Source organism: Scaptodrosophila lebanonensis, unplaced genomic scaffold, assembly GCF_003285725.1.
Source record: "Scaptodrosophila lebanonensis strain 11010-0011.00,11010-0021.00 unplaced genomic scaffold, SlebRS2 tig00000096-arrow-pilon, whole genome shotgun sequence".
NCBI lineage: Eukaryota > Metazoa > Arthropoda > Insecta > Diptera > Drosophilidae > Scaptodrosophila > Scaptodrosophila lebanonensis.
In genome coordinates, this window is record NW_022060567.1 from 1 (window position 1) to 27,650 (window position 27,650).

At 38.8% G+C, this 27,650-nt stretch overlaps 1 protein-coding gene across 1 annotated transcript; it reads right to left on the minus strand.

Moving 5' to 3' along the window:
* Positions 1–690: 690 nt before the first annotated feature.
* On the minus strand, positions 691–27,594 carry LOC115627708 (tyrosine-protein phosphatase 10D). Its single transcript, XM_030523456.1, has 9 exons — positions 27,369–27,594; positions 8,720–8,966; positions 6,298–6,585; positions 4,981–5,653; positions 4,499–4,926; positions 3,922–4,350; positions 1,780–3,857; positions 1,151–1,409; positions 691–1,050 (listed from the first exon to the last, which is right to left on the minus strand). The coding sequence occupies exons 1-9, from the start codon at positions 27,525–27,527 to the stop codon at positions 914–916; spliced, it is 4,698 nt and encodes a 1,565-aa protein (XP_030379316.1). The 5' UTR covers positions 27,528–27,594; the 3' UTR covers positions 691–913.
* Between the last annotated feature and the right edge of the window lie 56 nt (positions 27,595–27,650).

Genomic DNA, 27,650 nt, shown 5'->3' on the forward strand with positions numbered 1-27,650 from the left:
TTGTTGTGTTGTTGTTGCTGCTGCTACTGCTGCTCCTACCACTACTACTGCTGCTGCTGCTGCTGCTACGTCTGGATAGCGGTATGGTAGTGGCAGTCGTCGTCATCGTCGTCTCATTAACCGCCGATAATGTCAAAGGCTGCTGATCATCATCGTCGTTATCGTTATCGTTCTCGTTCTCGTTCTCGTCAGCTTCCACTTCCGCAACACCTTCGGATCTGGATACGCAATCGCTGACTTCATCATCATCATCCAGTTCCAGTTCGAGCTCCGCGACTAAGGCACGCGCTATGCTGGGCGCCATGAATTGGGGGCGCTCTAAGTAAATTTTTGTCACTGAATTGATTTTGTTGTTCAGTTTGAGATTTGATGTTGATTGAATGAAGAGCGATCGGCGGGTTTGTGTGTGTGTGTGTGTGTGTGTATATGTGGGTGTGTGGGTGTGTTTGTTTCGTATGTGGGGTTAGGCAGTGTGCGTGCGTTTGTGTGGGTGTGTGTGTGTGATTAACAGTTCGGTAAATGTATGAAAATGGAAAAATAAAGGGAAATTCATTAAATGTTAGTTACAACAAATAATAATTTGTTGGTTAAATAATAACAAATTCGAGCCGCAGCCAAAATAAATACAGAATGATTTAATTTAAAAACTTCGATACTTGTATTTAAATAGAAACATAATGAGAAGTTAGTAAAAAGCATTCGGCCAGCGCATATCTCAACACTTTGTACCACAGACTTGTGTGATGTTGTTCTTGTTCTTTTTGTAGCTATGTTGTTGTTGCTGTTGTTTGTTTTGTTCTTGTGTGGTTTGGTTAGTCAAAAAGATGATTTAAATAGCGGAAGTTCTGAAGGAAAGGCGACGGCAACATCCTTGTAGGCATCAACAAAAAAAAAAAGGAAGTCTTCAAGCTTTCTACTCACCCTCATAGCCATCGTTCCCATGCAGCTCATGCGAATCAGCCAGTATATGGTCCGTGCCCTCAAGAACCGCCAGCAGGCACTGATGTATGCACACATATTGTTGCTCCGTCTGAACCATGAACACTCGCTCTACAGAAGCGCAAAATAGAGGCAATGGAGGATATAGTTAGTATAGGAAATGACGGCATTAAATTAAACATATGTGATTGCGTTGATTTCTTGTAGCTACCCTTGCGCATGGCAAACACAATGCCAAAGATGTCCACATAGTCCGACTTGTTGATGTGCTGCAATATCCGATCGAGTGCAATGAAGGTGCCCGAGCGTCCAACACCCGCACTGCAGTGCACAATGATGGGTCGCATGTCGGTGCCGATGACCTCCCGAAACGCTCGCACGAACCGAACAAGCGAGGCCGGCGGCTCGGGCACCCCAAAGTCCGGCCAGGTGGTAAAATGGAAATGCCTTATAATGCGTGACTCGCAATTCTGTGGAAAATAGGCAAAGCAGAGTTTAGATAATGATTATATCCACATCGATTTAGAGAAATGCTTTAAAATGTTTTAGTCTCCCTATGGGCTTGATGATGGAATGAATTGCTTGAGTATTAAATAAAAGGATCGTGTGGAACGCTTAAGACACACCAGCAGTACTCCCGAGTACCTGCCAATTTCTCTGCTAGAGTCCCTCAACTTAAATCAACTTTGGTGCACCGATTTGGTTCCCACAGGAGCTACATACATATATGAACTTGTTTAACATTTAAGATTACTATTAATTGAATTGCTCATATAATCTGCTTAAGCGATTTAAGATAGTGATAAAACGGTTAGAGCCATGTCCAGTCGTGGAGCTTACCCTAGAGACCATGAACTCTGATATGGTCCAGTCCTGGAAATGCGTATCGGTGATGAGTTGCACCTTAATGTCGCCATGGAAGATGGGCACACGATCCACCGGCCAGTACTGATCACATTTTTCACGCCCCTTTTCGAAGCATCGCGTCAACATCACAATGGCACGCGAGCTGCTTTCCCAACACATGCGCCAGAACTCCTCGCGCGTCGAGTGCAGCGGACCCTGGGTAACAATGAACTCACGCGGGGAGTTGTGACCTGGCATATAGTTGGCATTGATATAATCGGAGCCATCATCATCATCAACAGGTTGTAGCTTAAATCGGGAGTGATCGTATGGCAGGACATTGGTGAAGCGATTCTTGGGCCGATTGCAAGGCAAATCTGCAAAACTACAGGACTGATCGCGTCCCACATGCTTCAGCTCTTCGAACTCCTCGCTGAACCGGAAGTCGGAGTCAGCGCTCATGATGCGATAGTGCTCCGGAAAGTCCTTGATATGAATAGGTCGATTGGGCGTAATATATCCCTCGGGCAGTGCCAACTCATCGTTGATGCGGGCTACTTTGGCAGCGCAGCGTATGCGATTGCAGCGATAGCGGAAACATCCGACCACAGACACAATGCAGGCGATGCACAGGAATACAAATACTGCGGAAGCTACCCATACCACATCATTACGATCGGTGGTTATGGATTCGCTATAGGCTGTGTCCGTGAACTTGTCCTCGTCGGTGAAGGCCCGCACCTTTATGCGATATGTGGTGCCCGCTTTCAGGGGACCATTGCAGTAGCCTGGTTGGTGCTTCTCGCAGTTGGCACTGCCAATGGTGAAGTCCTCGACGGTGCGATTGGTGAACGGATTGAACGGCTCCACTGCCTGATACGGCAGCCAAACTGTATAGGCCTGCACATCCTGCCAACTGGGCATCTCTAAGCCCGAGGCATTTTTGCCCACATCCTCGGCCACAATGATCGTGTAGTGGCGCACCACTCCATGGGCATTCGAAAAATAGTTCTGTCGAAAGCGTACCTGTATGGTCGAGGAGCTGCGACTCATCTCGATCGGTGTGACGCGCGAGTCTGGTGGTGGTGGTGCCTGTATCGGCATCTGCTGCCGATGCTCGCGCTCTAGGCCAAAGCCCAGAGCCGACTTGGCCTGTATGCGAAAGATGTAGGTGTTGCCCGGAACGAGGCCACCAATGCGCCCTTGAGTGTCCTGAGGCCCAAACTCATAGCTTCCCACATCGGCCATATCGTACGCATTCTGATATGTGACAGCAAAGTATTCAATGGGGCCGTGCTCCTCCCGTCGCAGCATCAACCACTCGAATGTTATTTCGCCCGGCTGCACGTCGTACGGCTGGAAGTACTCCACGCGTCCGGGTGGCGCCTGCATCGTCTCGTAGCTGGCCGATATGGGTGAACTGCTGCGCAGCAGAGTCGACGATGTTCCTGAGCGTACCACTACCGTGAAAGTGTAGTTGTGATACGGTTGCAGTTGTTGCAGCGTCAGCTGCATCTGTGTGGTGGCATTCTGCAATAATTGATCATCGGCACTGAGATACTGAAGTTCAAAATCCGTGTACTCGCCGTCCGGTGCGATCCAGTGCAGTGTAATCTCGTTTGCTCCTATGTGCAGTGCTTCCAGAGACTTTATTGGCAACGGATACAGACGATAAAGCCGCTGTATGGGCAGACTGGCTACGCCGCCGCTTACCGTCCAAACGGTTATGTTGTACAGGCGGCCCGGCGTTAGGCCCGTAAATGTGACCTTGCGATCTGTGTCATTAGCCAGCTTCTCCTTGTCCTTGATTTGCTCATCACCCAGCGAGAAGCGATAGATGTCGAAGCGTGTCGTTGTTCCCGGTGTGGGCGTGTAGGAGAGCGTGATGCTGTTTCCCTGCTCCTCGTTCTCGGCATTCGAGATAAGCACATCCGACTGAATGATGGGCATGGTGCGCGTGGAGAGATGTGTGATGCCCGAGCGTATGCCATTTGAGCTGGCCTGCACCTCAAACTTGTATTGCTTTCCCGGGTCCAGATCGTGGACGAAGATGCGCACACTAGACGAGTTCTCTGGAAATGGTAATTAGAACACGGGTTAGAGTGGCGATCAAGACATTGTTCTGGCTCTACCTACGGTCTGCCAGGTCAGTAACATTTTTGTACTGTGCCAGCTGTTGGGCATCGGTGGGCCACCATTTAATGGTATAGTAGTCCACATGACCATCCGGACGCGGCCACTCCAACGTCAGGTTTCGAGAATCAACGAGTGGCACCACATTAGATACCGGCTGCGGCGGCATCGTTACGTTCAGTTCCAGGGGCGCGGGACTTTCCACTCCAAAGCTCACTGTATTGACCTGAACCAGATAGCGTTCGCCATAGTGCATGTCCTCGATGCGGGCATGGCTCTCGTGCACATTGACCAAACGCTGCCAAGGTGACTTATTTGTGCGATAGCGCACAATGTACTCGCTGAAGTCGCTGCCCTCCGGCGGCAACCAATGTAGCATCACCAAATTGGTGTTTACGGTGCGTAACGTCAGATTGCGCGGCGGCTTGGGAACTAAAAAAAATATAAATAAAAGTATATGTACACCTATTTATAGTCGCTTATTGAAGACAAGCAATAACGTGCCAGATGTCCTTTACTCATAACTCTAGAAGCTTGGAGAAGCTTGAAGAAGGGCAAAATATATATTTTTTATACTCACAGACAGCTTGGAAGTATGAATGCGGCTCGCTGCGCATGTCGTGACTGATGGCATAGACCTTGATTTCGTAGCCTGAGCCCGCGTGCAGATATCTAATGACCAGATTCGTTTGATTTGTGGTAATGGTGCGCTCCTCAGTGGTCCCATTCCGCTGATAGTGCACTTCATAGCGATCCTGTTGTGATGTCACATCACTCTTCCAACTAATGTTGAGGCCGAGCGGAATGCTGCGCAGCTCCTGTATGATGGGCGCCGCCGGCCGCGTATCCTTGGTAATGTAGGTGGCATTCGAGGTCATACCATTGGAAACGGCCTGCACGGCAATGCGGTAGCGACGCCCAGGCAGAAGCTTCTCCAGCTTGTACTCAGTCTGATCGGTATGCAATACGGTAGGCGTTGGCTCCGTCTCGTTGCTCTTCTCATGATAACTGAGGGTGAACAGATTAAAGTAGCTTCAAGTGATAGTCAGCATTGTGACCTACCTGATATGATAGCCGTCCTGCTTTCCAGTTTCCGCTGGCTCCCAGTAGATATGTACGGCATTACTATGGTCATCTAGGAAGCCACGGAGGCTACGCACTGGCCGCGGACGCAGCGTCACTAAAGCTGAGGCCGGCCACGAGTTCACACTGTCCGATATCGTCTTTACCACCACGGTGTACGTTTTCCCCGACTCCAAAAACTCAGGATAGTCAAAATAGACGTAGGGGGCATCGGTTCGGGGGACATGAAAAGGACGCAGTGAGCTGGACAGCGATACTTGGAAGCTATCGTACTCGCTGTATGTTTTAGGTGACTCCCACTGTACACGAAAAGTAGATGTGGTCGTATACTGTGGGTCGAAGGTCACGTTCAGCGGTCTCTCTGGCACGGTAAGATATCGCGCAGTAGTCGGCACTGATGTCTCATCCTCAGATACCGTCTGCACCGATATGTTGTAGGCTCGTCCAGGCACCAGACCTTTAAACGCAGCCTGTGCTGGACCAGGCGGCTCACCTTCGCGCTCCACATAGAGCACACTCTCGATGGCATCATCTGGCGTGATGGATACCTTGTAGTGCGTGTAAATTCCGGCCGGATAAGGTGGCTGCCACAGCACCAGCAGCGTGGTCTCGTTGCGGAACCACACGATGAACTTGCCGGGCGTGTTGGGCTCTGTACGGATGAAGCATGCGGGCGGTTGGGTCTTGGATTAGCATGAATCAAATGTAACAATGCAAAGATGTACGAGTCAGGGAATCCAACCAGAATTTAATCAATTAAATTCATTAAGTCAAATATTGAATGCAGTGGCGCGAATAAATGGTATCTTTTCCTTGAGGGACTCTTTAGTTTTCGAATCATATTTTAAATGGATCTTTAAGTATACGTTTCGATATAAAGAGGATGACATTGGTTCGATTCCTTGACACAATTGTATGTACATATGTATTTGGCTCGATTCTAGAGGCGTATGTGCATTTCGCGTGTGTTAGTAAAGGGAAGGGGAAGGCGAGGAGGTAAGTAGGTTATTCTGTAGTTAGTCGATTTACAGGAAATAAATAAAGACGAGCCACTGTATTTATTGCTGTTTTTATTAAAGCAGACTACAAAGAATACGAGAGTTCTTAAGATTACCTCTAGTACCTCTATTTGCGGCGCCCAACTGAGGGCGCATGCGTGCGTAATTGAATTTGTGTATGTGTTTGTGAGAGAGAAGTAGAGTTTGTTAGTCAGAGATTTTAGATTTGCCAGCCCCAGCACCATAAGCTAGAAGTTGCACCTGCGGTTGGGATTACGCATTCCTGCGCGCGACTTACTTGTCGTGAAGTTTCGGCTCGTATAAGCCACTGACTCCTTGCCCTGGTAGACAGTGTACGCCTGCACCTGATAAGTGCCCCCCGGCGTCAGCTCTTTGGCCGATAGTTGCAGCGTCTCATTCCCACCAATCGTATAGCTACGATTATATTCATTATGTGGTGGCTCTGTTAAGCCCAGCACCTTTATTTTGAAACTGGAGTAGCGACCAGTCGTCGGCGGCTTCCAGGTTATGAAGGCACTCTTGCTGGAGCGTAGTTGCACGCTTAGATTGGCCGGCGGATCGGGCGCTGAAATAGATCAACAGTTACAGAAATGTCCAAAGTTTCGAATTAAACGTAAACGTTAAATAACATGTAGTATGCAATTAAGAAACTGATAATCTAAGATATCTCTGTGTACCTATAATGTATTCTGATGTATAAATGCTCTGACGATTATTTCGAATGAAAGCGTTCTAGCCGCTGGGCTTGGATACCTTCCGAGGCGATCAGCGTACTGCTGGCATAATGCTAGGGACTTTCGTCGCGCCCATCAATTTTGGATGGTTCCGTTGGGTCATCGTACAGAATCCCACACAGCAAGAGGCTGAGAGCTATCAAAGTGTCAATGTCTTCGGAACAGACCTTGAAGCAAGAGTTCTGCCGCTTATCTCACTCCACATTGTCAACCCTGGAGCGGTCATGATGCATGAGTCCGATACGAAAGAGCTCTTTGAGGTGAGCAGCGAGCCAGTACGATCGCAATTCATTGGCAATGGACTATTGGATTTCTACGAACACTTGAACTGAACTACATTCTTACTTCCACTTCGTGATTGTAGTTCCTTAGCAGATAACTCTGATTGGTTTATCTAATACTAAGTTCACAGTGGAGTGTGAATATGAAGCAAAAAATGTCGTGGAAAACCCAAGAGGAAAAGTTGAGGCTTACAAATTAGAATTATTGTTGCTTATATAAGGTGCGCGATAATTAACTGGGACACTACGTTTTAGAGTATAACAACTCAACCGTTCAATTTATTTTCATGAAACAAATTACTGCTTAAACTTAATAAAATTATGAATAGACTTCAACTAAAATAAAACAAATAAAACTTAAGAAAATATATTAAAAAAATTAAACAAAATATTTTCAAACGAAATAATTAACTGGGACAATTTCATTATTTGTATCTTAAAACTGAAAATGAGTAAAACAAAGAATTTTAAACTATGAATATATTCTAAATGGAACACCCGTTGTTGTTTAACACCTTAATTATTCGCCCTGGCATTGAATTGACCAAGTTTTGGAGCATTTGAATGTCCAATTTTTCCCATTCCCCATTATGGCATCTTTTAACTCTTTTAGAGTTCCAAACTGCCTTCCGTTGGCATAAACCCGTTGAGATAAGATTCCCCAAAGATTTTCTATTGGATTTAAGTCCAGGCTGCGTGCTGGCCATTCTAAAACGGGAATTTGTGAGTCTCTAAAAAAAGCTCTGGTGAGATGTGCATTATTCCTGCTGAAAAATCCAGGAATCACCGAAATAATTTTCTCCAAATTGCACTAAAACACTCTCTTATATGAGCTATTCGGGTGCTAGCACCAATCACAGTGGGGTTTTCCAGTCATCAGAAAAACCTACATATATACACATATATACACGATTGCAATATATATACATATATTAATGGATTACTGTAGCCTCGATTCATTAGAATTAAATTGATGACTACATTTTATAGATACAACACTTATATCAGGGAAATGTCTATTCTAGTGACTACAATATTTGTAAAGCCACTTTAAAATTACTCTCTACTTTGATCCTCATCCCAGCTAGTTAGTGCTTTTTTTACTTTTAATATCTTAGGAATTTGTTTACAGTCAGCTACAAGTATATGCATACTTTATAAGTATATTGAAATAACTGTTCAACTCAACATTTGGCTGCATGCAAATTTTTATGGTTGATGGAAAAACGTATTCTATTTTAAAATAAAATTAACACGCTACAAAAAAACACGCAACATTTGAGATTTTCCTTCATTGGCAAACAAATCTAAAACATTGTTTACATTTAATTACGATACCAATTAAGTGAAATAATTGCATTCTTCAGATTACAAACATTTTATTAAACTAGTGTTTACTATTTAGCATTCAACCTAAAACTGAAACTGAACTAGAAATTGTGCTTGATCGTGTAAGAAATTAAGAACAAAAATCTTGTGTAATTTGCAAAATTGCTCAACTCTTAATAACTTCTTGAGTGACTAACTAGTTTTATGAACTGCTCAGCTTTTCAATTTCATAAAGGGATTTCGTTTGTTTGGAAGTGAATAGATGGGTTTCCATTGCTAAATTCTCAATAAATTCTAATTTGATATTCCAGTCGAATGTGTAGTCTCCCCCCCTTACTAATATCCTTCCACTCACCTGTCGTTATGTTGACCGTCCATGTCGGCATATCTCGATGCGTCGAATTTGTATAGTACAGCCAAAAGTTGTACTCTGTGCCCGGTAAAGCACGTGAGAATTTAATGTCCTTACCGATCTCCCTGGCCGGTATGGTTGTGTTTGGCTCTGGATAGCCAAATGGCGGAGTATAGTCAATGCGATAGAAGGCATTGTCATTCGAGCTGGCATTGGGCACATTGATGACCAAATCGGCGCTTTGAGCGGGCTATAAATAAATAAGAGAAAGACGGAGAGAGAAATATATAATTAGCTTTGTTAGCCCTTCTTTGTGCCTTACAAAAAACAACTTCACAGACAAGTACTGTATCCAGATAAGTATTAGAATGAATTTGTTTCTTTTTTCAGTCCAGCCACAACATCTTTAGGACTGACAACAACATGCTCATTATTCAGTTTCGTTCCAATATATATTTATGGTCCACACAAATACTCTTTCTAAGTCATATATTTTGTATGACAGCAGTATTGTTTGGAAAACTGACATCTCAACTCATATTATTCATCAGTTTGCCAAAAAGAACCGGAGCTTCTTTTCCTCTCATCAAGGCCCTACTATATCTATTTTCTAGTAGGTGTTACAAACAAGCAAAACCAACGCAATATAGTATAAGCGTATACTTTGCGAGGAAGGGTATAGGTAAATAGTCAATGTTTGCCTGTTATGTTCCGTATAATCGTTTCCTACTCCGTTCGCTACGTGATTGCCATATTTTGACAACCCCCTAAGTAAGTATATTTATTCAATAGCTCGCCGCGTGAATTATGCTTCAATTTGTTGTTCATTCTCCTCACGCTAAACTACGAGCGTCTTCCCAACAACAATGATATTTGTTATAATGCACAATAGCCATTTTAATTAGCATGTGGGCGTATAGTACGAACATGCGAACAACAACCTTTCTCCCATCAATCAACCACAGGAAGAAGCGTACCTCAGTTTTTTTCACTCCAAGTATACTCCGATCGGTTGCTGAACGAGTTAAAAAGTCATGCACGGAGGTGCTAGCACTAATCTATATTGTGCAATAATAATAACAGCTAGCTGGCCATATATCAATAATAATAGCCCTACAACCATACCTTACAGCACCAGTAAAACAATATTGAAAACGAAGAAGAAGAAGAAGAAGAAGAAAAACAATAAAGAAGGCGACAGCTTCATTATAGGCTGCCGGTAAAGCTACCTACCTACTATATGTATATATACTTGGATACTATGACTGTTCGTTCAGCTATGGACTAATGATTTTGGAATATGAGTGAGTTTACGTGTGAGTCGTTATTTTTGATGATGGCTGTGAGTGTGCGCGGTGATTACATCTTATGTCAGTGTTGTAGTTTCTGTTTTTAGATTCCCATTAGATTTAAATGACAAGTGTTGACTGCACATGTAATGGGCCAGCTAGGAACTCACAGATCCCATAATCCCGATTGCTATTGCATAATCGAATGCAGGTGTTTTCCCAAACGATTCCAATTTTATGGCTACATTCTACATTAAAATCGAGGAGCTTATAAAGACAATTTCAATAAATAAAGACATACTATATACCTATTAATAAAACAAGCTAGGGCGGCCAACTCATAGTGTATTTGGCTTCTTGGCCACAATTCTACACTGTAAATAAATAATCTAACAATGAGAGTTTCTATTAGGTCCATTAGTCTCTTCTAAATATAAGGAACAACTGATTAACCTGTACTCAATCTTTTTCCCGCCAAACTATGTTCGGAGTTATATACTTGTATGTGATCAATACAAAAAGTTAACCTACTCAGAATGGTTTTTAAACAGATTATTATATGGTATACTATACATATACTTATAAAGCCGATTCTGATAAAACATCAGTGTATCCGGGAGCACTAACAAAACATATCAAAAACACAATTCCAGGACTTATGTTTGCACCGATCGTTCCTATGGCAGCCATATGATAAAATGAGCAGCTTTTGATGAAACTGCAGATCGTGCTGAGGCACTCCGGAGTACAGAATTTGTTCAAGATTTCCTAATTTTTTCACTGATCATTACTATAGAAGCTATATAAAACAATAAGGATACATATGGTGCGTAATACACTTGCTTCGCGTATGGATAATACAAATCTAAATATCATTTTTGGTATCCCTAAGCTATCGGTGTTCATGCAGACAGATACATTATGTTGGGGTAGAGTAGTACATATTTGAAATGAATTAAACTTTTGCTCAATACAGGTTCCAATAAAGTTTCGAAACTCGTTTCTATCCATCATGCTGCAAAATTAAGATTTTGGCAAGTAGCATTGCAAGAACTTTTCACTTAAGTGATTACTGTTTACTACGGAAATAAAGCATTTCATTGTTCGTTCATAACAACAAATTTTAACGTATGTATATATGTATATACATAGGTGTTTAAGAATCAGGCACTGTATGGCTCTATTTTTGAATACAACCACAATCTCTGTTGAGAATCCGATTCCGCAAAGCCAAGCAATATCTGCATTTCATCTGACATACTTAGTATATGTGGAAGAATGTCTGCCAGCTACTCGATATATTAGATAGATATGTAGATTTCAGTACACAAATTCAATGCTTAAAACAATTAAATTATTTTCGTTCGATGTCAATACGAGCTCCATTTAATAGATGGCCTTAGAGGGAAGGCAGCTAAATAAAAATATTCGCACCTACCCTGCCTATAATTTTTGAATTTGATCAAAAAATGTGAAAAGTGGTAGATCTATATTGCTGTTTTGTTGTTGTTGTTATTATAATTGTTGTTATTGTTGTTTTTGTTGGTGATAATTAAGTTGTTTTTGTTGCGATTGTTTGCATGTCACATGCGAAACTGCGAACAACAACAGCACCTACTGGCGGAATTGCTGGAAAAGCGGAAGTTGAATAAGGCCTGAGGAAATTATTGTGCTCACATTTGTGAATTATGTATAGTATAGTATAGTATAGTATAGTATAGTATGTAAGTAATATATGTGTGGAAGTGTGGGTGGTTTCGGGTACTTAAATGATGCCACAATATTGCTTATTTGAATAGAGAACACATATAATAGCAGGTGGCAGCGGTAGAGTGCTGGTAGTTTTTCCATTATTCACCAAAAGAACCTTTACAGCAGTGAGCAATTATTGAAAATTAATATTAATTGCAAAAATGACTAAGCAAAGAGTACTCGATATGATTAAAACAACAAATAATAAATATAACTTGTTCTGACTTTCCTTTTCCCCTACACCTTCAAACATTCTCATTTGAATACTGTGTTATATATTGTAATATTTTTAAAATACGTATAATCTTAATAAATACAAATAATTTTATAGCCTGATTTAAACTTTTTCGCGTATTACAATCGCTAATTTGTAGCTCCAATATTTTCCCCATGCTTTTGGGTGCCACTCATCACGCAACAATGAGATGCCAATTTATCCCGATTTCTGCGTCCTCATTATTTGATAAATAGTTAACAAGTCTGATGGCCTCAAGTAGTAGTAGCTTTGAGTTACTTTTTGTATTTGCATTTGATTGTATTTTTAAAAGATGTCATGAATATCCAAATTAGCATTTCTTAGGAATCAGCAACCCATATTAATTTGGTAGCTAAGAATATGATCTAGTAATTGTGCTAAATATAATATTTGTTCACAGTAAACAGTGTTGATATCTACAAATATGGTAATGACTCATTTCGTTTATCTCATCATATGTATATACTTGAAATCCCCCTAAATCCAAATTTCACACTGCCATACTGGACGATCATCGTCCGAACGTTCGGAACATTTTTGAACGTACCGCCTTGGCACTTAAACTAATCCCTACTGAGGTTCTCTAACGCATAGTCGGAAATTCTGAGCTAACTTCCTGAAACTAGCTTCCAGTTTTTTTTTTATTATTTTTGTTGTTATGAGTTTGAGAGTTGTCAAACTAAAGACTTGAATGAAATTTAAACCAAAATAATAACAATCGACCGTGCTGTCAATTGTTCAAAACTTTGTCGTAACATCACTGTGTAGGCCACACAAAACGATTCTTCTGGAATTGTTATCATCCTTCCTATAAACTATTTACAAAATTAGGATCATTTAAATTATTTAACATGTCTGTCTATGTGTATGAACGCGAGTATCTCCGTAAGTATATTTGGGATGCAAGTTCTGCTACGTCCACCACAACAGATTTCTGGCTATAACATCTAGATTCATTGAGATCCAAAAAAATACACTTTAAAGTTTCTTCCAATTTCGGATTATCACATGTGCCAAGATTTATGCTAATAACTTAATTCTTAAGGAGGTTTTGACCCTGAATGTAATCTCTACCCAATCTAAGCTGTTTTCAAAGTTAAAAACAAAAAAAATTATACACGTATATGGTACTATATTTCGGAATGTTATTAAATTAACACCTTTAATTAACTAAAGAATTAGTATGAAAAGTGTATAAAATGATTATTTCATCAGCATGCTGAGCAATAAAATGGGAACAGGTCGCACATTATTTGTACCTTTCCCCATATGTATGTCGCTTGTTTGTACGAGTATATGGGGCTTATGGTGCTTTTGTGTTTATACTGGATTATAATAATTATGAAAATTAAATTAATCGCTGCTAATTTATTGTTTCAGCGCAGCTTACGGCCCCTACGGCCCCTAGGGGGCATCTGCTATTGCGAAGAAACAAATTTTATTTCCATGATTAGGCTGCGACCTGTTATAAGAGCGACAGATAGAGAGAGAGAGAGAGAGAGGGAGACTCGAGAGAAATGAAGACTGACATTTCTTTTATGCATAAATAAATACGGGCATGTGCGAGTGTGTGCGTGTGTAGGTATATATGTGCGCACACATACAAACACATGTATGTAGCACGATCGCTGCTTTGTTGCCTTTCACTTTTTGTTGCCTATCATAATTTGTTGATTTGATAATTTGGCGCAAAAGTGTTGCAACAACATTCAGTTTCGGATTCAGCTTAAAGTTCGGTAAGCGGGGCAGCTTGTGACACACTATATCGTAAGTATATATGTACATACAAGTATGTATGTATGTACTATGTAGGCTGCAGACTGCAGTTGATATGCAAATGCATCGTCATGCATGCCGAAGAGGGGGACGACTGTGGATAGGAGGAGGGCTGGGAGCCATGAGAACCAGCGATACGCGAACGACCTTGCTCGTTCATTTCGGTGACAAGTGCAGCTCAAATTATTGCAATTAATTTTGCGGACTGGCTTGCCTGTGGGGGGGGGAAGCACGGGCTTGGCAATTGGACAGCAGCTAGCAAGGCTGCGCCCCTGTCCCATTGTCATAATAATGAAAATGTTAATGATGATAATGGTAATGGTAATGATAATGATAACGTTCATTTATATGAAAATTGCAGCAAGAAAATGCACACAATTGCACACACACACACATACTCACACACACTCACACACACGAGGTATAAATATGTTTTTGTGCGCTCTGGAATATTTCCATTTGGTAGATTCTACTGTGCTTCGTTGTTTGGTTTTGATTTTGATTTTGGTTTTGTTTTTGCTTCCCCGTACCACGAAACGCGTACGTTTGTGATGTGCCTTTTAGCAGGTTTTCTGCTGACGACAAATGTTTAATTTGTAATAATTAAAAAATTAAACACAACTTTTTCGAGCATTAGCCACAAAGTGTATGCGAAAAAAAAAAACAACACGAAAACGTAGGGAGGGAAAGATGGGAAGAACTGGAGTGCAGGGAACATTAAATTGAAAATGTTACACTTCCAAATACCCTTCAGCAAGTCTGGGAAATAAATACATTAAACTAAAATCATTCAAACAATCAAGCAAGCGTTTTATGTGTCTTCCAGACCTCAACTTACCAGAAAATGAATTACAAGTGTGTTTGTATTATTTAATAACTTTTAAGATTTCAATTATATATTGTATAGACGCATACTTTTACTCATAAATGTCAATGAAATAGACCCGCTTTATAGGCTAGTTTGGCCCCAAAATTGTTGATTACCCCATACCTTAAAAATAATCAGTAGTGAAACGCATTTTAGAATTAGTATTCAAGCACACTTTCGAGTACAAGTAATAACAATAAAAAAGAACCAAAAATAAAAAACCTTAAATTTAAATGTATATATAACCAAATATGTAACTTTTAAATATTGTACTATAAATTAATAAATAGAACAAATGAGAATATGATTAAATTGAATGTATTTAGATTAAATTATATGATATGTACATATTGTTAAGGTATATTGATATAGATCTAAATATTTTGTGACTAGCGTACTAATTTAAACCAAATACTTGTAACGCTAGGATAGAGATTACAAATAAAATTACAAATAATGTCCGCGCATGGACTCTTTTGAAATGGCATCACTCATACGTCTTTGTAATTTTGTATTTCTGATTTTCATACTTTTCTAGATTTCTAAATCATTCAAAAGTGTTTTGGAAATCTATACTGTACATCATAATAATTTGCTAGACACACAAAAATAAAAAATCCACACTCTTTTTTAACTACTTCTGCTAATTAAAAAAACTCTAATTTTGCTTTTCAATCCAACACCATAAAGAAAACCCTTTGAAGTGTAGCTCTGAGCCTAATTCGAACCCAATTTGAAGTATTTGGAGTACAACTGCTGTATATTCCATATGAGTATAAAATTCTTTGATCTATCATAGCCAAGGACCGATCAGTTTTGAAAGTGAAAGCTGAAAGAATTTTGAAAGCAGCAGTAAGTTTTGTAAGCTCGAAGTTTCGGATCTCTAGCTGTAATACTTTCCCACATAACAAACCAACACTATAGAGTGATGGTGTTACATACTCCAAAAGTTTTTAAAAATACCCGTTCACCATTTGGCTGCAGAGTAAACAAAATAAACTCAAATTAAAATCACAAACGAACAAATTTGCAGCAAGCTGGCAAAAAAAAAAAGAATGAAATAAAATATAAAATTTACAACAACAACAAAAAGTCAGGCAGGTAGGCAGGCGAGTGTGGTAGTGAGTGCGACGGTGCGGCAACAGGTGGGGGCAGGTGGGGGCGGGTGTAGAAGCAGTTTGTGGTGCAAAAGTGCGGTTAGTGTTGCTGTTATTATTATTATTTATAAAACGTTGTAGGTTTCTGCTAATTACTTATGTGTGTGCGTATTCACGTACATATGTATGTACATATGTATATAAATATGTATGCATATGTGTGTATGTGACAGCCGGTTAAAACCAGTTAGTTGGCACAAGTTATGCCAGCCGCTAAAATATTTTTTAACTTTTATATTTGCTGCGATTGTATTTAGTCAATTTTCGTTCAATAAATATGTATACACGCAATAAAAATTCGAGTACATACCTACCTACATATGTACGTATGTATGTATGTACGTATGTACATATGTATGTATGTACATTGGTAAATTGTTGGTAGCTGAGTAATTGTAACTTAAGTGCGCCTTGTTTTGACCAAAGTCAACAATGTTTTGTTCGCATTTTTTTGCGGTATTTAGTATAAATATTACTACATACTTTGTTGTTGTTGTTTTAAAGCTGCTGTTGTTAACTAGCCAATCTGGCATGTTGGCCCAGTTCGATGCACAATTTGCTTTGCTGGCTTTACTCGATATTAATGCATTTAACATGCATTAAGCATACGTACTCACATATGTACATACATACAAACAAACATATAGTACTAAAAATGTATGTATGTACATGCAAACATACTCACATGTATTTAGCGCCGCAGAGTTGCCAAAAAAAAACTGAGCCGAGGCCTACATACAAATACAGTGGCGGTGAAAAAAACAGAACTGCAGTAAGTGAGAAGTAAAACAAGAAAGGAATGCTAAAGTCGAGCAGGCTCAACTCTTAAATACCCTGTACCACCCCCACAAAAAAGTAATTAAATTAATTAATTAATTTAATTAATTTAATTAACTAAATTAATTTAATTAATTAACTAAATATTAACTAATTAAATATAAAATATTCCATGCATGCATATATACATTTACAATTACATCAGAATCGTGTCTATGCGTGTTTGTGTACTTGTACATATGTATGTATGTGTGCATTGAGCCTGGTTATATGGCTATAACTTTCTTTCCGATCATTTTATCATAATGAGACTTGGTATACGGTTATATAATTACTAACCTAATGTGACTACCAAATTTTAGTTCAAAATTCCAAGAATTACGGGAGTTATAGAAAATCGTTAATAGGGGGGGAGTGGGGGGGTGGATCAGAAAAAATGAACAAACTCGTCCTTTCTCGGTCTCAGAGAACCTGTATACCAAGTTTGGTTATTCTAGCTCTTATACTTTCGGAGATCCTTGCGTTCATACAGACAGACAGACGGACAGACGGACATGGCTATATCGACTCGGCTTGTCATGCTGATCAAGAATATATATACTTTGTGGGGTCTACCAAGCCTCCTTCTATGTGTTCCATGTGCACTCGCACTAATCTAATATACCCTTGTACCCTTTGGGTACAGGGTATAAAAATGGTTTTCCCTGATATTTTTGGAACTTTACTTAAATTTAAATTTAGGTTATTAATAATTGTTATAAACTTGTATTTAGAAAATATAATAATAATGCATATAATACTAACTAAGACCTAATTTTTCCTACTATATAATAAAACAAGAGAGAACGCTACAGTCGAGCAAGTCGTCACTGAGTTATATGCGCCCAAAGCAGCAGCAAAAAGAGGAAGAAGAAGAGCGAAATTAAAAAAAAAAAAAATAAACTCGTCCTTTCTCGGATCTAGGAGAATCTGGATGCCAACATTGGTCATTCTAGCTTTTATAGTTTCTGAGATCCTTGCGTTCATCCAGACGGACGGACGGACGGACGGACATGTCTAGATCGATTTCTCTCGTCATGCTGATTCAGATTATATATACTTTATGGGGTCGGAGATGCTTCCTTCTGCATGTTACATACTTTGCACAAACCTAATATACCCTTTTTACCCTACGGGTACAGGGTATAATTATAATAAGCCAGTTTTTAAAATCTGATAAATATATCTAAAATTTAATAGTTGTGTATTAAGTTCAAATGTAAATTTTTATACCTGTATAATTTAAGTAGCTCGATTTATTATTTGACATTCTCAATAAATTATACAGATTGTATTATATTTTGAAAGAAATTTTAAATTATAGTATATACCGATTTTCCGTTTCATCATTATTTATAGCAAAATATCTAGCAAATTTGTGGCCGTGATGAGAAACCAGAAGAATAGCAGCTAAATAGCCTTTGAGTAGATTCCCAGCCAGATGAGATACTATTATCGAAAACAATGGAACTGGCCTACTGGTCTACTAGCTCTAATAGAATGATGCATAGCTTGAATTGCAAGAGAATATAACCTATATTCAGATATTCTATTCTCATACACATATACTTATAAGAGTAATGCAAACTTATATACACATCTACTATATACTACCTCTTATATACTTATGATAACGATTCTATACATCTATTCATGAATAGATCAGAGCACAAATCAATTCCAGAAACAATACTACACTACTATATTTAAGGACTTTTGGAGGCATGCTATATAATGGTCGACGCTAATTTTGTTGCTCAATCAAATATTAGAGCTGTGTGACAACTCAGATAGCTTTTGAACAATTATCTGCAATCTTAAAGGCTCATTAAAAAATATTATACAGAAATACAATATGCATGCGACATCATTTTTTGTGCAACAATTTCAAAGTGGTGGCCACGTGAGGCCTTGAGCCAAAAAGGGGGATTGGAGGCACGAGAAATGGACAACAAACTTCGCTGTCGGAGTGCGGCAATTGAAGAAATCTGAGACCCGAATCAAGTTTGCTTTTATGCTGGAGGGAAAGGAATGGGATATGACGAAAAAGTGCGTGTAAAAAGTTAATTGATAGCTTAAGATAAAATGCCACATCACCGCAAACTGGCCTGAATTTCTCTCTCTCTCTCTCTCTCTCTCTCTCTCTCTCTCTCTGTCTGCCCGACTGTCTGTCCGCCTGTCTGTAAGCCAATGTACAATGACCCACTTGTTGTGCAGACAGACTTGATTAGTTGATCGCTAAAACTAGCGCTTGGCCAAAAACATACCACGAGTATAATCGTACATATGTGCTTTTTTGTACGTTTGTGTTTGAAAGATTTAAACATATGGAGAGATAACATCGAACCCAATAGATTTAGCCATGCTTCTTAGCTCTATAAAGTTTCTGTTCTGTTTAGATCGAAGCAATTTGAATTTTGGAAGCCCTTCTCTGCGCTTCTCAAGCAGATATTATTAAAGTAGCAAGCAAGTTCTGTTTAGATCGAAGCAATTTGAATTTCGGAGCCCTTCTCTGCGCTTCTCAAACAGATACATACTATTTAAAGTAGCAAACAAGTAGCAGTTAGCCATCGTAAACATTAACACCGAAATCGTCTGTATACAACTAACAATTAAACCTATCGTCACGTCTTATCAAGAACAGATTGGCATTCATAAACTTATGAATGGGTTCCGCAGATAAGCTATGTGTGTGTGTGTGTGTTTTATTTTTGTGCGCGCGTCATTATTCTTGAATGACAAATAATGGCCAAAATATCACAAAGACCTCAATAGCAATAGACAAGGTAGAGTGACCGAAGCACTTCAAAGTTGAACAAACTTACTCCACTATGACTAATTATATATCTACACCTAAAAGCTCAGTCCGCGCTGCGGAAGGTGGCGAAGGTATTTTATCTTTATTGTTTTTCTTCTTTTTATAAATGTCAGTGCTACTGCAGACGGAAAACGTTACGTTTACGAATAGTACAAACATTTTGTTAACATTTGTAAAATGTAACACAAATTCAGGGAAGTGCTTTGAAAGCGTCGGCCGCTCACGACGTTTTCTTATCAGGCTATTGAGCGGGGAGTTTCCAAGGAGCTGAGGCTTTCCAGGAACCCACTAACTAGCTAAAAACTAATTATTAGGAAAAGACGTTGGTTTCATTGAAAAATATTTAGAGTAAGTCAAGATAATTAAATATTGCTTGCTATTTTCCGTAAATAAAAAGTCTGAAGACGACACCCCACCACTGAGATAAGTCGCAGCTGGCCAACCACCAGTTCGATGGACAATTAGATGATTACTGAAACTAATACTACAAGACAAATTAATCCCAAATTCTCCACTTCAAAACGGACAAGAATCGGACAATAGAACGTTAGGACTCTGAGGCAAGGCCCACACAGCATTGTAAGGATGGCGCTAGACTGGAATCAGCAAGGAAGCAGACAACCTGACGGCGGACCACCCTTCAGGAATTATCCCTAGACAGCTCGACAGGCGGCTAGAAATAGAGTTAGATGGAAAGTTCTTGTAGAAGCCTTAAAAAAAATTTTTTTTTAAGCCTGAAGACAAATAATTTGCCGAGCCATTTGTTTTTCGAACGTTTCCAAGTCTTCCCATTAAGACCGGCCCCCTAATAAGAGTATCGGGGTCTCAGTGGCTGATACCTTTATTTTGAGTAGGGTATTGTCTCGGCGTGCTCGGTAGAACCGAGCAGCAGAGTTGTTAGGCTCCTGTCGCCCTTTGGCCAAGGGGGGATGTATTGAGGAATATTGGGGAATTTTGGCGACCTTAACCCTAACTTGTCAGTGTAGAACACGCCATTTTAAATATAAACGAATAGATCTGGTTCAATTTGTCCGAGCATATCTTTAAAGCCGTCAGTACACTTTTTCTGCAAAATTCAAGGCGGACCAGCAAGTGTCAATCAAAATCAGCTGACTATACATATACTTGTATACTCGGGTGTGACATAGGAATCATTGCATAAATGCTCGCAATTGCATTGTTGCATGCAATATATAAAAGACAAATAGGAATGAAATCCCTCAACAAAGCACAAATAATGTTTACTTACTTCAAAATTGAACGACAGCAGAAATCCTGTGATATGCAACCGTTGAAATCTCTGAGAGAGTCGCGCATTTATTTACATAGTGCGTCGAATCGAATTGTAATTTGAGTGCAAATGCATACAGAACTCAAGCTGATACTATACCCTCTTCTTATATATACAAGTATATAAATGCCATCAATGCATCGAGTATTTCTACCGCATTACCCATAAATTAGTCACAGCACTGCACCTTAGACTCCGCACGGGCGGAGAATGAACAAAAGTGGACTATGTTTATAAGTACTATATATAAGTATATATGTATGTATATATGAGCATGTGTGTGTGCTTACTGAGCCCTTTAAATGCCAGGCCGCTGCAGATACACCTAGAAAAATGAGCTCCAAACAGCCTCAAGTTGCAATTCAATTAAACAAAATTGGAGCAACAAGTTCATGGAGTGCATGAGTGTGATCCGAAAATACATAAAAGAAGAATAAGTTCTGAAACATAACGCACACAAAAAATTAGATGAAGAGATCGCTATCAGTCGACTGTGAAATACTCTTGCTCCAACATTAAGTACAAATTTCGATGCTGACCAACAGATTACGTATTATATGGAGTGCGATCGTTTCTCTACCTTTTTAAAGACATCATCGAATCAGCTCTTGGTATATGGAGCTATGATATTTGTTTTTTTGTTCTATGTAATATAAGTACACAAAACTAATATGCCCGTTCACTCTGTAAGTGCTAAATCAAGAATGCTGAAAGGCATGCATAAGGGTATGGTGTGGGTCTGGGTGGATTCTCCCTGTCATTGACAATTAATTTCTAGCACTTCGCACGCACTTGAAACTTAAAGTTCGTTAAAGGATTTTGTCGGTTGCTTTTGTAGGGCGGGGTCATTAGCTTCGGGGTTAATTGCGATGCACGAAATTGTATTAATTGAGTTTGATCGCAGCTTTGTATTAATCAAGCTGCTGGAAAAAGACGTTGTCGCCACGAGACCAGCACATCACCACAGAGCCCGCATTGGGTCGTTAGCTTATTTGCTGTCTTGATCCGAAATGAACAAATAAGCCCGTTTCGATGAGATGAGCCTAACTGGGGAGAGGCTCCGACTAGAGCTGGACTGGGGTCGTGTTTTTGTAGTATTTTTGTACCAAAAAGCAAGAAAACAACAACAAAAAGAGATCGGTGGGGTTTTATTTTTAAACAGTGCTGTTAACTTTAGGAAGCAACTTGCAATATTATATTTGAAAAGTTAGTGTCCCACGCCCTTCTCTAGCCCAGACATTCACTTAGCTACTGAAAAGTCTATCAAAAGCCCAGCTTTCGCTGGTGTTTGAGAAGAAAAAAATGTGTAAAATCTGTAATCTGCTCTCTTAAGCCCAATTTGGTCACCGAAAGACGATTTTGCTGTTTCTTATGCAATCCAATACGGCGCCAATGGCATCGAGTTACAAAGCCTTCACTTGATTGACAAAAACATTTGGCATGGCTAATAGTGGATGATGTCATCGACACAGACACATATGCAATGTGCATGTACATATACATACATACATATACATACATACTTGTATGTAGGCAGTCTCTGCCAAGTTCAAACTAATGCCTAATTATTTGGTGCGCACTGCAGATAAGCCGGGCACGTAATGATCCGGCTTAGTTGACGTTGCATGAAGATAAGGTCGCTGAGGCACGTGAGCGGATGCGTAAACAAAATAAAATAAAATCGTCTGAGAAGCCAGTTGATACATTATATATTTATATACACATGCATACATACGTACATATATATTGCGTATGAATGTGTTGTAAAAACAAAAACTTATGTATTCATAAACATTCCCATTCTGCTGTGAGCGGCCGGGCAGTGGCATTTTTATGGCTTATCGAAAAACAAAATAAATAAAAATTAAAGAAAATAATAAGAAATGCGAGGTATGACATGTATTAACCCGTTCTCCCCAGTACTGCTTGCATTGAGACGAATATTCGAACATTTCTATAATCGCGTAGTTTATATAACTAATTGAAAATTTAAAAGGTCTTATTATACAAGTATGCAAGCGGAATTGGATTATTCAGATTATTTGATTATTATCGTAACTATTATTAAGTAATTCGAAGTACATCTTCACTCGATTTGATAGTTTGTTTTTAATTCTCTGCGACATCCCCTAATGGAGGGTGGAGTTTGAAGGTTTCTTTATACAAAAGCAGGTCTACATCAATTAAGGACATAGGCTGCACTTATTATTAAAATTAAGAGTTGGCATCCTTTGAAGAATAAGCTGTTTTGTTGTCGATAAGTAATTCAAAAGTGCTTCACTTCTTTTGATCTGTTCTAAATGTTTCTCTTAAATAAACTCTATCAAAAACAAATTTAAAAGCACATTAAACTACTCTTATTATTTGAAAAATATATAGAGGCCCATAGTTCGTATTAATTCTAAAGGTAGCGCCTCTTAGATATGCCGTTTTACGAAAATGGTTACACCTCTATTTAATTCGAGATCAGCAGACAATAAGACTAATATAACTATTAGAAAGTATTATCAGAAAATGTTACCTTATTGCAATTGCCTGAACTATTCGGCACTGTTAGCAAACAGCCCGATTTGCATATCTTCATATCGAACAAAAAACTGAATCATTATCCCAGCTCAGTTTACTTACGCAAATGTACACTTAAGCGTACTTAGGTGGGAATGGGTTAAAAAGAATCAGCAGGGGCCGCAGAACCTTGGGGTCTGCTGTTCTGCTGTCTTTTATTACGCGCGTCACAATATTGTTGTTTTTGTAAATAACAATGCAAATTGAAACCGGTTTTCGTAAAAAGTAATTTGCAAAAACAAAAGCAGCAATAAATATTTTACAGAAAACCATGAAATGAAAAACGTCGAATGTAAATATGTACATTCAAGAGCTTGGGATGCCGCTGATAAGGAATCAATAGTTAGAAATGTGCATACGACTATTTGGGAATTTTGGCCGAAAGGCGATTAATCGCCTAACACCACTGACTGGAAGGCAAGAATGTGTTTCGAGTCAAAAATTGAGCTTTCTTTCTGGACCAATGGATTTCGCACAATTCTAATATCTTGCTAACTTTAGAAACTATGCAAAACATGAAGTGACAAACATAAATAGCAAAGGGGACATATTTGCAGACCTTATTCAGAAATCATTTAACAGAAATACATATTTCCAAATTCCTACGTTCGATTTTCAGCACAGTACTTAGAATGGATATGGCTTGAACGTGATGAGAAGAGCAGACGCAAGCTTCGACAGAAGATTCAGATTTTGGCTAAAACCCACACCACTGACGACTAGATGGATTATCTAAAGTGCTGTGAATATCCACGATTTATATTTTTAATTGTTTTCCTTGTATCGACACATCTATTGCGAGCAGGCCTAACTCGTTAATACCCTCCAACTTTATAGAGCATAGGCAAAGATGGCTATTATTACTTTCCAATTGACCAATTTGAGTAGAAAAACTCAACGAATTACGGAAGTTGTGAAGAAATCACGAATACCAGGGAAGCGGGAACACAACCTTGTCCTTTCTCGAACCTTGGAGAATCTGAATACCATGCTGGGTTATTCTAGCTGTTATACCTTTCGAGATTCTTGCGCTCACACAGACAGACGGCATGACAATACCTTCTCGCTTAACAAGAATTTATATACTTTGAGGGTCGGCTACGCTTCCTTCTCTGGATTACAAACATTAGTGCTAAACTAGAATACCTTTTACGCGTTGGTTACAGGGTATAAATAATTGTACCCCATTCAAATATTCAAATAGTAAAATATACAGCCGCGCAATTTACATTTTTCGTAATTGTTTGCCAACAATCAGCAAAAACTAAGGGATTTATATCAAAAGCTACAAATTATTCATCATTATTAATACTCGTACATAAATACAGAGACGACGCAGATAGTCATTAATTACCCGAAATGGCTGTCAGTTTCGAGACTTTGAAGATATTGCGTATTTGAATATATACAAACATCCAGAGATATAGTCTAAGTATACACCTAGTCCTCGCTTAACGCAAACTCTTTTAATGCTAACTCGGTCTAACGCGATTGCAAAATTGCTACCTTTTCTCTTTTAACGCGGTGAAATACCTTGTTCTAACGCGATGGACAAAATCGATTTTTTTATTTTGTCGATTATTGCATGATTATCTTTGGGTATAGTATGTATCACCACACATGAGATGTGTGTAGAAAAAGGGAAGTCCCACTTTCTACACCATCAGAGTAAGAATGAGTGCATACTCCTATGTCCATACATATGTAAATATTTGCTAAGGTGAGCAAAACTTTATTGCTTCAGACGCGCACATAGTAAGATTAAATTCTTGTGATAAGTGAAATGGTTTAACCGTTGAATGAAATAAAATGGTACAAAGTAAATTAGTAAATTATACAAATGGCATTTTCTACATGGCAGCAAAAGAATAGGAGAGCTGCTATAAAGCTTTAAGAGCCACTAAACAGTCGAAAATTACTGATTTTTTGCCACGCAAAATATAAAAAAAAATGTTGATTACGAAAACTGCTCTGATTATAAATGCCACCAAATGAATTTCCATTTTATTTTAATACATATGTGTTCTCTTTTTACTTTTTAAAACTTTTGCCATTTGAATAAACCTTTTTATGTTTTGAAACTAATAAATTTAAACATTATAATATTTGTGTATGCATTTTTCGAAGTCTAGGAACGTAACCCCTCATTTTGTATGAAAATACATGGCTCGTTTAACGCGATTTCGTTTAACACGACGTTTTCAAGGAACGTTTAATTGGTAAAATTCTAGACTAGGCACGTGATTTGTATGTTTAGAGTCAAATGAGTATATTAGTTTTATGTTCAAGATGTAACGACAGGTTTTACACTGATCTGAAATATATCTCTCTAATAAAAAAGAAGGCTATATAGAGAGAATATAATGAAGCATTTATGACCCCTTTATAGGAGAAATATGTCTTCTGATCGCTTGTAAGACAACTTATTTAAAGACCGACCTGGCCGGAGTACAGGGTATTTCAGCGTCGATGGCGTTCTACCTAATATTATAATTATTATTAAGTGTGGTTTGTGATTTGTGGCACAAAGTCATATTAAATCGTTCATCAAATGCTTTATCTCTCTTCCCATCTATCACACACACACACACACACACACACACACACTTTGTGAATGGCAATTGTTGTTTTTCAATTGTTAAAAAATAATAAGAAAACAAAAATTGGCGAAAACCGGTCGAACAAGCTAAGTACATATTATACGTATTCAAATTGATGGCTTTCGTCTGTAAGTCCGTTGCGCTATTTTGGGAAACCCCAAAACAGTTGTAAACGCCAAAGATCATGTCGACAGATAAATTGCGGCCAAACAGATTGTGGTGGGCTAAGGCATGGGGTATGGGGAATGGGGAATGGGGCATGGAGAGAGGGCGTAAATACAGTATACAATTGTCTTAATGCATTAAGAAATCGGGGATGACATAAAATGTACGGAGTCGGTAGAAAGTACTGCTGTATGTACAAACTATAATCCAAACAGCTAGGCTTGACTAAAAATTGTAAAGCTTAGACGCAATTACGAAACGAAATCCCACCCTCACTTATTTGTCGACACTCATCCACTCTTGTATCTATGTGTAATTTGTCTGCGTTAGTCAGCGATAAAAATAATTATCATTGACAAAATACGTAATTAGAAATGCGCCCTAAATGCTGGGCCCCGTAAGTGCCGCGTCGTTAACAAAGAAAGTGCTCCCAGGCTTGGTAACTCAATAACAATTACAGTGCAATGTCTCTAAGGGGAATATCAGGGGGCGGCGAAGACCTATTTATTGACAAGTATCAAGAGAGTTGATCTTCTGTTATTTACAGAACTAACCCAACTTAAAGATCAACTCTCTTAAGAAATCGAAATTGAAATTGAAAAAGAAGAAATCGAAAAATAAATATAATACTTCTCAACAATACAACAAAATTATACTAAGAAGCTTGAGTATTTAGGTATTTAGAGCTTCGTATCACTTGATCTCCAATTTTACTATTAGATAGACCATTAGAAAATATCCCCTAAGCCTAGCTTTATTTAGAAATTATTAGAAAATGAAATACTTAAATTCTACCTACATCTGTGTTTATAATACACATACATACTATGTTCTATATGTGCAATAAACAATAAGATTGCAGTATGCCTTAGAAAATTGAATAAAAACGCTTTTTAAACTGAATTTAAAAACAGCAAGTTTTAGAGCAATAACATATTTCATACTTAAGTAAATGAAGTAAATATTTGTTTTAAATAATTTCATTATGTTTTTGCAAATTGGTTTTCAATACAAGCACCAACATTCCATACTAGCGAACAATTAAGTTTGTATGTAGGAAGGTATTACTGTAGCCGGCAATGCTTTAACCCTATTTATGCATAAGTATTTCCAACTAAGCACAACATTGTTTTTGTAGGCATAGTTTTTGTTCCGATAATATTGTTGCGATAAACAGTAAGCTTAAACTAAGTACAAAAAAAAAAAGCGCAGAAAGATAAACATGCTCTCTCTCACACATTCTTTCTCCCTTCATACGCTCAGTGGGTAAATGAGTAATTCAGCGATAAGTACACTCACCTGAGGCCAGAATATTGTAAAAATTGTAAGAAGAATCATAATTTGTTTCTGTTGTTGCTTTTGTTGCTGACGCCGTCGTCGTCTGCATTGTTGCTCTGTCCCTCGATGGCGTTGTTGTTGTGATAGTAACTGCGATACTTGTAACATGGCGCTGAACATTTAGACGTACAGTATATTCCAAAATGATCGGTCGAGTTGCTTTTATTGTGTATTTTAGGATTGGTTGCGTTTTTAGTTTTGTTTTAACATTGTGTTATTTATATTTTTACATATTGCACTTAT